Here is a 12,226-nt window from a genome sequence, read left to right on the forward strand (position 1 = left end):
AAATACCTCTAACGCAACATGAAAGGTAATTTTCTTTCAATTTAATATGTTTTACTATTTTTACTATGGTTAATTACCCGCTGCAATGTAAAATAATTAGTTCTGTTATGCATATGCAACAATTCCCATGAAAATAACAATATGATTAAATTGTACATCTGTTGCCCCATAGTGGCTAGCACGTAGTGCCCGCCCAGGGGTTGGTTAGCGAAGCAAGCCGGGGCACAGCCCCCTAGTACAGTACTAAATTTAAACTCCAGACACCAAACAATTATAGTAACAGGAGTACTCTATGTTTCAGACTGCTAGAATTAAGTTTTGTTTTGTCTGCAAAAGTGAGAAATAGATCTATTATTTCTGCAACACATCCACAATTCAATTAATTGCTTGAAATGGTAGTGAAAACATAAAAGGCTTCTGTACTAACTGTAAAGATAATTGATTTAAAGCAAATTGTAAAACTAAAATGAAATGGAGAAAATGACTGAAGAGACCCCTGAAGCTAGGCAATAACCTAGAATTTGTATAAACATTAATTAAATCTAACATTAAAGTACCTTTCTTATTCTAAGGAATTTTTCAGAAAAGTTTATTAAAAGCTTAGTAAATGGAAACATTTTACACAATTTTGAAACATTTGCTCCATTTTAAAGGTTTCTGTTATTATATTTATTTTAAACAGTGTTTATGAAATGTATAAGCTATTTACAATATGATAAAGTACCATATTATAGAAAAGAAAAATGTCATGATCTAGCAGATTGCAATTGTCTTCCCTGTCACAAACATGTAATTGCTGAGTGGTAAAGCACAATGTTTTCTTTGATTTTTAAAGTATTTCTTTCTTTTTTTTTACTAAAAATTGGCTGAGCCCCACAGTTTGTACAAAGATCTGAAAAATAATCTATTCCAGTCACATGCTTTTATGCGAAAAGGTACTCTCATGATATCACTTGTGCATGCATGCAGAAATGATACTTATGGCATCAGTGGATATTCAGTTGTGTGTCCAATGTTATCAGCAATGTGCAATGCTACAAACATCACATTTCAAAACAAAAATAAAAAAGGGAAAGGTATGAAATGAAAAAAATACCTAAAAACATACCTAAACATCATCAAATTCTCTTAATCACCTGCCCAATGTAAGCTGCTTGTTATGAAGTGAACAATCACCATTTTGTGACTGCAGGCACTATATTATAACAAGCTGTGCACCAGTCTTTAGGTCCGATGACATTCTGAAGACGTATCATCCACCAAGGGTCTAGGCTATTCTCTGGGATCAACGTGCAGCAGACTTTAGGTCTATGATACAATATATCTGGAAACATCTGTGGTGTTTATGCTAAAGCTTGCGAGTTTCTGTGAGTACTAAGGAGAGAGAACCTATGCAAACATCACTCGTAATCAGTGCTAAGTGGATTGGGTCAGGGTGTGTGTTTGTCTCTTTTTATGTGTGTGCGTATATTAAACTTAGGGTGTGAGTGCAGGCCAGCCCATAACAAACTTGCTGAGTTCAACTCGCCCACCAATAATGCACTCCGTTAAATAATATAGATTTTTATCAGGTAAAAGGAAGAATTAATCTTAACAGTTATATCCTGTATAAATTATTTCAGTTTCTGGATGTTGTTTGCAATACAGTACAACCCTTAAGCACTCTGCAGAATCAACAATCCGCTTATAAAAGACGCACCCTAACATCACAGTCCTTCTGTATGCCTCATTTTATTTACTTAATCTATCATAATGTGAACAAGCTGTAGAAGCAGCAGCCCACATCAATAATAAATAGACATAAATGAACATTTAAATCCTTTTTATTTTACTCAAAGCTGGCACTAGTAAAGGCAGCTAAATACGAAAGTGACGAGGCCCTTCCACACTCTTCATTCCTTGCAAATATCTTAAACTACAGATTTGTGGTGTATTTCACTTTTTTTTAGCATTGTGACATCAATATGGTAGACTGATTTGCATACAAACGTTATCATTAAAACTTAGCTATCAAAAGTCTTGTCGTCATCTGGTGGATTGCCTTTATCAAATTGGTCTAAAAGGCTACACAAGCAACTATCCAAAATTGACTTCCATAAAATCTGGCACTAAAAAAGCATGAAAATTTTGTTTAGAAAAGGGACAGCAGTCCCTGGACCAAATGTGAAGGCACAAATGGATCTGTTATTCCAAAAGAACTTCTCGTAGGGGGCTGGGAAGAGGAACCTATATATTCCACTTAAACTCAAATAAAAAAATGCATAGTAGCTCACAGGTGCACATACCATATCCAAGGGAAAAAGAGGATCAGCATAACAAGACTGAATCAAGAATGAACACTTAGTCTTGTTTCAATTTTTTTTTAGATTAAGTTCCCTGGTCTCAACTGGTGTGAACTGACTCTAGGTTTCTGTTAATGTTATGTACGTCTCAAAGTACACACCAACATGTAACATAATCTGCTCATACATGAATCTAGCACAATAATACCTTTGTCCATAATTCAGTGACATTGTACCATGCCAAAAAAATCTGAGGGAGTTCATTTTAAACATATGAGTAAAAAAAGATGCTGGCTGTCACCATCATTTTGTGGTGGTGTGGCAGCACAACTAGACTGTTCATTTTATACAGTAGACAGACATGGGAAACTCAAGCAGGTAAGTGAAAATGTCTGAGGAATGTATAGCAGGTACTTCCGTTTTGCCAATTTTAATCTTGCAGGAAATGAACACATCTCAGGAGAGTGTAAACAAGGTGTTCGCTGCCCGTTCTGTTAGGCTTTAGTGGCACACCAGGCCTGTTTAAAAAGCAGATTTAACAAGGATGCAGGTGTTCCAAACTAAGTGATTGTGAAGTCCAGCTTATATGAAGATCTACCTGGACTTTATCTGATAACAAAGGTGTAAATCAGAGTTGTACGGACATCTCTCTAGAGACCCATCTTCAGACCTCTTGACCCAAAAGGACCAAAATGGACTGAAGCAATGACATAAACCTATAATTCAAAGGATGACAACTAAGATGGACAGAAGAACTCACCTATTACAAGACTGATTTTGTAACTGAAAGTGACTTTAATACAATCAGGAGAAAGTTCCACCTTCCTTTAAAACTCGTTGCACCATCCAGAAGCTCCTCTATCTTTCTCTCTGGGATATTTGTTGGACACTCTTTTAACTCCCTGGGGATTCTCACGGGAAAGGGGAAAATATACAAAAGGACCCTCTGAAACCTAAAAGTAATGAGCTGCCCTCTTGGAGAGCTGAACCCGACAAACTCTTCTTTTTGTGAACCTGAGAGCTGGGATCCAGTTTACCAAGCTAAACAGTGAGCCAGTCTGAAGGATGAGAAGCAGCCATCACTACAGGAAGGGAACTTCTGCATCTACACTTGTGCCAGAATGCTTTTCCCGAAGATTCAGACAGCACGACAAAGGACCCTACAGCAAGCTACAGCAGCAACAAAGCACTAACAAGGATCGTGCAGCAAAAAGAAAGAGTGCACTGCAATGCAAAAAGAATCTTCCACTTGAACCCAGAGCAACAACTCCACTAACAGCATCGGACATTATCCATAAAAACATGGTATTGTAAAACTATTCATCTGTGCCAAGATAAAGTAGAACTCGAACTACCAGTAAATAGCCAGCCTATATTGTATGTTTGTCTATCTAGTGTGTCTGCATCCAGTCGTATATGTCAATACTAGCTGAAATACCCAGCGTTGCCCAGGGGAAAATAAAGGTTTTTTTTTTTTCTTGCAATTGTTTGAGAAAAATATTATTTAAAAAAAAAACACAACTTTAAAAATAAATGAGACGGTTCTTGAAACCCAAAAAATTGATCATAAAATCAGACTCCAACTTGTACGCCCGTTCAAAAATGTGACACTTAAATTTTTTTTAATACATCTTCTTGCCAGTTTCTCCGAAACATTGAATTTTGTTGCAGCAGCACAGTTACCAATTTCTTTTGCTACTTCAAAAACTTTTAATTTAAAACCAGCTTCATATTTTTTTCTAATTGAGTGCTCCATTGTAGATAAGGGATGCTCTTATGATAAAGGTTTATGAGGGTGTGAGATGCAAAAAACACAAAACAGTGCAAATGTTGCTTTGGAATAGTTCAGGTATTACTGTGTGGTCACGTAGACTGCGGTCTTGTAGTTATGTTATCATACAGTTGACGATCGGAATCAGCGAACTCTATTTAATTTCAAAAGCAACAGGGGCGCAGTGATGCTCCAACATAAAGAATGCTGGCAGTCACCTCTAGTTCGCCCTCTGGTGGTCATTCTGAGTGTCAACTGGATGATAACGTGCATACAAGACTGCAAGATCACCCCCCACCCCACCGAGAAGGGGGTGGGTTAGGGCTGATTATATATACATATACTAGCAAAATACCCGCGCTTCACAGCGGAGAAGTAGTATGTTAAAGAAGTTATGAAAAAGAAAAGGGAACATTTTAAAAATAGCGTAATATGATTGTCAATATACAGTAATTGTTTTGTGAGTGTTATGAGTGTTGCTGTCATCAAGGATTTGATTATCATTATTTCTTTCAATCAGGTTCGTATTTGTAGGATGTGTTGTGTTCAAGTTACATTCAGTGTTTGTCAATCGTTGTAAAGATAGCAGGTTTCATTCATCGATTCGTTTCTTACTGCATCAATAAACAGCTCGTCTTCCTCTTTATCTGAGATGTGACACACTGCATGCACAGGTTTTTTTTTACACTGTCTTCCTTTAGTGGGACATTGACTTTTTCCACCGTGTGCTTTGTTTCCGCAGTAGCTGCACTTATGAATATGCTTGTATGTATCAGACGCTTCATATTTTTTTGCTGCCTTCTCAATTGTGTAATTCGGTTTTTGTTCAGCACTCTTTGGAACTGTTGTTTTTTGTCTGTGCACTGTGTCAGTTCACGTGTGCCGCCCAGTGTACATGCATCGAAGGTTCCCAGCTGTGCTGGTGTCATCTCGTGCGATGTCCACGGCTGTATTTAATGTTAGCTAAGACCCGGCACTTAAAACTTTCTCTCGCAGTTTCGCTGAGTTTGTGCCAAACACCACCCTGACCATCTCATCTTCCTCTGCATAAGCACATTCCTTCACCCATGAATATTTAGCGGCAGTGTTTCTATTGGATTGCCGTTGACAGACGGCCTTATATGGGCAGGCACTAAATTACGTGGGAGGCGTAACTCCACCTCCCACGGCCATCGAGCAGACGTCTATTATAGTATAAGGACGAAAAAATAGGTTCCAGTTATGACCATTACGCATAGAATTTCGAAATGAAACCTGCCCAACTTTTGTAAGTAAGCTGTAAGGGATGAGCCTGCCAAATTTCAGCCTTCTACCTACACGGGAAGTTGGAGAATTAGTGATGAGTGAGTGAGTGAGTGAGTCAGTCAGTAAGTGTGTGAGTGATTGAGTCAGTGAGGGCTTTGCCTTTTATTAGTATAGATATGTATATATTTAACATAACAAGTGTGCTTCAGTTACCTCGAAACATGTCTAAAGGCTGGAGACTCTCCCTCTTACAAAGGAGAAAGGTAAATAAAGTAAGAATGCTGAATTATTGATTAATTACAGGTATTGCTGGCAGTTTAATTAATCTATATCAGCCCTAAAAGCTTTAGATGCATACAGTTATGTCCATAAATATTTGGACAGAGACAACTTTTTTCTAATTTTGGTTCTGTAAATTACCACAATGAATTTTAAATGAAACAACTCAGATACAGTTGAAGTGCAGACTTTGAGCTTTAATTCAGTGGGTTGAACAAAAAGATTACATAAAAATGTGAGGCAACTAAAGCATTTTTTTAACACAATCACTTCATTTCAGGGGCTCAAAAGTAATTGGACAATTGACTCAAAGGCTATTTCATGGGCAGGTGTGGGCAAGTCCACCGTTATGTCATTATCAATTAAGCAGATAAAAGGCCTGGAGTTGATTTGAGGTGTGGTGCTTGCATGTGGAAGATTTTGCTGTGAACAGACAACATGCGGTCAAAGGAACTCTCCATGCAGGTGAAAGAAGCCATCCTTAAGCTGCAAAAACAGAAAAAACCCATCTGAGAAATTGCTACAATATTACATGTGGCAAAATCTACAGTTTGGTACATTCTGCGAAAGAAAGCAAGCACCGGTGAACTCAGCAATGCAAAAAGACCTGGACGTCCATGAAAGACAACAGTGGTGGATGATCACAGAATCATTTCCATGGTGAAGAGAAACCCCTTCACAACAGCCAACCAAGTGAACAAAACTCTCCAGGGGCTAGGCATATCGATATCCAAGTCTACCATAAAGAGAAGACTGCATGAAAGTAAATACAGAGGGTGCATTGCAAGGTGCAAGCCACTCATAAGCCTCAAGAATAGAAAGGCTAGATTGGACTTTGCTAAAGAACATCTAAAAAAGCCAGCACAGTTCTGGAAAAACATTCTTTGGACAGATGAAACCAAGATCAACCTCTACCAGAATGATGGCAAGAAAAATGTATGGAGAAGGCGTGGAACTGCTCATTATCCAAAGCATACCACATCATCTGTAAAACACGATGGAGGCAGTGTGATGGCCTGGGCGTGCATGGCTGCCAGTGGCACTGGGACACTAGTGTTTATTGATGATGTGACACAGGACAGAAGCAGTTGAATGAATTCTGAGGTGTTCAGAGACATATTGTCTGCTCAAATCCAGCTAAATGCAGTCAAATTGATTGGGCGGCGTTTCATGATACAGACGGACAATGACCCAAAACATACATCCAAAGCAACCCAGGAGTTTATTAAAGCAAAGAAGTGGAAAATTCTTGAACGGCCAAGTCAGTCACCTGATCCTAACCCAATTGAGCCTACATTTCACTTGTTGAAGACTAAACTTCGGACAGAAAGGCCCACAAACAAACAGCAACTGAAAGCCGCTGCAGTAAAGGCCTGGCAGAGCATTAAAAAGGAGGAGACCCAGCAACTGGTGATGTCCATGAGATCAAGACTTCAGGCTGTCATTGCCAGCAAAGAGTTTTCAACCAAGTATTAGAAATTAACATTTTATTTCCAGTTATTTAATTTGTCCAATTACTTTTGAGCCCCTGAAATAAAGGGATTGTGTTAAAAAAATGCTTTAGTTCTCTCACATTTTTATGAAATCTTTTTGTTCAACCCACTGAATTAAAGCTCAAAGTCTGCACTTCAACTGCATCTGAGCTGTTCTAAATAAAATTCATTGTGGTAATGTACAGAACCAAAATTAGAAAAAAGTTGTCTCTGTCCAAATATTTATGGACCTAACTGTTTTTGGTAATCTGCCAGAGTTTTTTAAAATTTTGATCTGTCAGACTACTATATCAGACAATGAAGCTCAAAGTAATAACAGACTGGATCACACAGCAATAAAAAGACAACTTTAAGTAGTCTGTATTTACAGAGAATAAATTATTGTTCAATGGATTAGAGAATATTTTGCATTTGTATTCCAATTAAGATTGTTATCTAGGTTAGATCCAACATTTTTTATACAGTCAATATATGCAGTTTTCTGTCTCTTGAAATGAAACATCATTTCTTTGATCTTTTTGAAATTCAGAGAAAGACAGTTCTTGCTGCACCAGTTTACCAGACACTCCACTTGATTTAAATAATTGCTTTCATCTCCTGCAGATATGTGTCCTATCAACATGGTGTCATCAACATAGGTGATACCAGAACAATGGTCTTTGTTAGATCTTAGAACACTTGTGTACACAGAGTAAAAAGTAAAGGTGATAAGACACATCCCTGAAGACTTCCTTTATTAGAATGAATGACTTTTGAAAAAGTGTCCAGTACTCTGACAGTCTATGAATGATTTAAAAGAAATTCCTGAATCTATAACGTAATAAATGAGTTAACATTCATACTGTTCAATGTTTTAATTAGTATGCGAGTCTTGATTAAAGTCTGGCCTGTTTACCACAGATTTACAGTTTGATTCTAGACTCATGATCAAGAAAACTTTTAGGGCCAATTTCAGGCCAAACATTTTAATGGTCAGGCAGCAGACTCAAGTACCATCTAGAAGTCCCTGGTATGCCTACTCCCCAAGTCCCACGTACATTTAAGCATGCCTGATTGGTCTGCAAGAATCTAAAATTGGCAAGACAATAACTCTTCCAGTCAGTGGCCTTCTGCTGTTTTTGTTTTTACCAAACTTACCCTTAATGTATTAACATAGTTTTTTTTCAATTTAGGAACCTGTGCTGCCTGCCACTTATGCACCTAGAGGTCCAGTTTTTTCCTTCATCCCAAACCCAGACAGTTTAGGCTGACTGGTAATTTAAATTTGCCAAGTATGTGCACTCCTTAATAAAATGGCACACCATTAAAGGATTATTTCTTTCTTCTGCCAAGTGCTGCCTAAATACAGTTTCAGAAAGAGGAGCTTTAGTATTTGAACACATACAGTAGATCCAGAAAACTTGTCAATCCTTCTATTGAACATTCTGTCCCTTCTTAGGTGTATGCAACTGTCAGAACTGTATTAATTTATAAAGGTAACAAGTCTCCATATGGATAGTAGTTTCAGAACATTTTACCACAGGAAGTGTAACAGAAACAGAGCCCTTCCTTAAATTCTGTAATCTAATCCAGTTTCAATAATTTAGATAAAGAATGTTGGGGAACTTCTAGAAAATGCATTTCATCCATAGTATGGCCTTTCTTTGCTGTTTCACTTCATCTGCAGACACAGCACCACTCTCAGTCTTTATGGATGGACAGCAGCAGCTTCTGCATTACACTGTCAGTCACTGATTTAGGAGGATTGCGCAAACCATTACAGCGCACACCTCAAGTGACTTCGCTTTTAATAGTAACATTTACACACGTATTGTTTTTCTGACATTGCCCTGCAATCCCACATCTGTCTTGTGTGCACTTTGTTCATGTTTTTATTTAATTCCTCTTGACAAATTTAGTGAAATCTACGTCAACGGTGTAACGCACTGTGTGGCAGCTTAAGGGTACCTCAGCGCCGTGCCACGCCAGCACTGCCATGTAGTTACTTATTAACACGAAGTCGCAGTCCCAAACACAGAAGACAAGCACTTACCCCGAGTTCCCTAGCAGGATGACTTTCAGGTGCACCTTTTTCCAAAGCGCCATGCTGCGCAGGCGTGAAACTGGGCGAGTCGGACAAACGAGTCTCGCAAGCTGGTTTTAGTTTCACCGTGACAGAATGGAAAGAAACAAAGATATGCGCGTTAAAAAAAGGAGAACTACTGGGCAGTTTCAGCAGAACTTTCCCGGTGTAGGTTGTAAAGGTTCAGGATTAGCCTCTTGGTAATAACACTACATTGTGTAGACAGAAGTGAATCCCGGTGTTTACTTCTTCTCCCGAAGCTGTCTCAGCGTCACCAAGTTACGATCTGATCGCGCCTGGAGAAATATCGCGTATCTTAAAGCTTCTTAGTTCACATAACGTATAGCAATCGGAACGCCCGTGAAGAAACTCTGCTTCATGTACAGGTCTCGGTTCCTCCTTCTGCTTGCCCTGGCCTTTTTTCCCCTAAACACACCCTAGTGTTTTACTCTGAAGCTCAAAGGAGGAGTCTCCGACGCCAACAAATTCCATGTATTGGTGTCAGGGTTTCATGGCATAAAGAAAACGAGATTTCACAAATGTCTTATCTTGCCCCGCAGGCAAACAAATGAACCGATTATGTGTTTATTTATAGAGCAAGACAGATCTCGAAAATGAGACTTTTATAACCTTTGTGAAAGGTGGAGAGCCGTCTACTTATCTCAAAAACCTCGACGTGCTGAATGTTATTAACTGTTTAAAGGATGGTGTAGTCTTGCGATTCTCGTCCACAGAGTTCGAAAGACGTTAGGTACGCTGCGTTAAAGTAACCGAATTATTACTGTACTACTATTAACTTCCATTGTAAAACATTTAAATCTAGGACAAGCGATTATTAGACTACCAGTTTGCTGATTTTTAAATCCTGTGAACTTTTTTTGTTTCCCTAGGGTCTAATTTGTAAAACATTTCAATCTAGAACAAGCGATTATTAGACTACCAGTAGGCTATGCTGATTTTGAAATCTTATGAACTTATTATGTTTCCCTTGGGTCTAATTTGCGTTCACTTATTTTTACATAGCCGCTTATCTTATCTGCAGTGTCTTTAGAAGCTGGTGGCTGAGCAGTTAGTAAAGTGGAAATTCACACTGCACACACAATGGTCACTCGTACTGTGCCAATTTACAGTTCTTCCAATTAAAGGAAGGTGTATTTGTGGGAGGAAGAAATGTGCACATTTCACAAAGTTACTGTACGCTCTTGTGTTCGAGCGACGGTAAAACTCGAGCGCCCACTAACATTGGTGGCCCTGTGGCACAGTGGTGAGGGTTACTGCTTCTCAACTCCAAGATATTGAGTATAAAATCCGACCGCCGTCCAGTATATACGTGAGCTTTCCTCCAGCAACCCAACGAGAAGCGTCTTAGTTCAATTGTGACGCTAAACTGGGCTGGAAACTGTGTGTGTGTGGCGCTGTGCCTTGTAATGAGATTCCGGGTGCAAAATGCTGCATTAAACGGGCCACAAAGTGGATGACAGAAGATGTTAATTTTTCAGTATTGCTTTTTCAATCCGATCTGCCTGTTCATAGTTAACATCTAATCGTCCTGTCTATCCCAGGTTATTTAAATACTCTCAAAACGTATGGTTATTTAAGATTGGTGATACATTGTATCGTCTGCAACTCAATCGACCTCTTTATAAATTTATAGTTCTCTGTGTTCCACGGTTAAAAAAACTAAAGTAAAGTAGTTTGGTCATAGAAGCTAAAGAAATCGAAAAATTGTATACAGATATATATCCACAATTAATTAAGTTCGACCTTTGAATGTATTTGTAAAATGCGTATAATAAATCTGCTTTAAAGAAAAAAACTACTAAATTTGGTATTACTGTGTTTTACTTTATGACTTGGTAGATTCTCTCTCTCTTCGTCAGTATTTATTGGCCTTGATACGCCATGAACTACGAAACGTGTATGCACGTTATACATGCCAGACTATATACAGTTAAATATATTTACTTATGAATTTTAATACTGCTTTGGTAAATATGGCAAATACACACAATTACAATACTTTCATTATATCTTACGGCTTTCATCTTTGATATTTTAATCCTTACTCATTTTTTGACAGAGCCAACATAACACAAAAACTAAAAAAAAACAAAAAACTTCATGGCTTTTATAAAATATCCAGAGAATTATGGGATCCTTTGTCATAACATTGTACCTGGAACATAAACATTTTATTTGGATAAATAAATAAAAACGTAACAAAAACGACATTTTAACAGTATCTTTTAAAATGATATAATGCATAAAACATTTCTATTGGGTCAGGTGTCCCATAATTCTGTGCCAATGATGTAAATTAGTATTCTACACACATTAAATGCTGTGATGAGTGATTGACAGTTTCACATTTGTCTCCTGATATGAATGATTATATGTCCTTCTCCTGTTCTTACCTATCCATCCATCCATCCATCCATCCTCCCATCTTTTAGGGCCAGGGATAAAACCCTCAGACACAGGCAGAATTTGTATACTTAACACAGCTAGCTATTCACCTACCAGTAGTCAATTGGAGCCCTGCAGGTAGCATCACTACACAATATAATGCGCTTTATAGTTTCCTATATTTAAATAAATGTGCTGTTTTTTTTTTTTACATTTTAATATTATCAGTACACCAATTCCATTTTCAGCACCCTTGTCCAGAATAGGTGCATGGCAGGAAAAAAACCTACATGGCCATTGCAAATTATATTCTCTGTGTCTGATAATTTCACGCAATTAAATTGCATACATTTACATATGAAGAAGTGAATGTATTCTTATTTCCGAAGCAAAACGGATTTACATTTTACGTAAATTACGTTAGTGTGCCCCTGAAAGAGCTACTTACCCTGCCAGCATTCCACTGTGGAGATTTTGAAACAATTGTAATCTGCCGTACCTGAAAGTTAATTAAGTTGATATTCACAATAGAGAGTAAAGCATAGCTGCTCCTTGCCAGCATTAGGAAGTTGGTCACTTGGACATGCATTACGTCGCCCTTTGCAACCTAGGTACTCACTACGTGCCACCGTCCAAAAGTTGGCGCCCAGTCTTTCCCATGATACCTTGCGCGCAGTTGTCATGGTAA

At 38.2% G+C, this 12,226-nt stretch overlaps 1 protein-coding gene across 1 annotated transcript in view; it reads right to left on the reverse strand.

Annotated features, from left to right (window-relative positions):
• The window catches only part of si:dkey-13a21.4 (uncharacterized protein LOC494576 homolog), a 32,792-nt gene extending 23,211 nt beyond the window's left edge, over positions 1 to 9,581 (reverse strand). Inside the window, exon 1 of the mRNA XM_039775445.1 lies at positions 9,103 to 9,581. Coding sequence (XP_039631379.1) covers positions 9,103 to 9,155 — 53 coding nt within the window. The 5' untranslated portion in view covers positions 9,156 to 9,581. The remainder of the gene's footprint in view (positions 1 to 9,102) is intronic.
• Positions 9,582 to 12,226: the final 2,645 nt, after the last annotated feature.

This window comes from Polypterus senegalus, chromosome 13 (genome assembly GCF_016835505.1).
Source record: "Polypterus senegalus isolate Bchr_013 chromosome 13, ASM1683550v1, whole genome shotgun sequence".
Lineage (NCBI taxonomy): Eukaryota > Metazoa > Chordata > Cladistia > Polypteriformes > Polypteridae > Polypterus > Polypterus senegalus.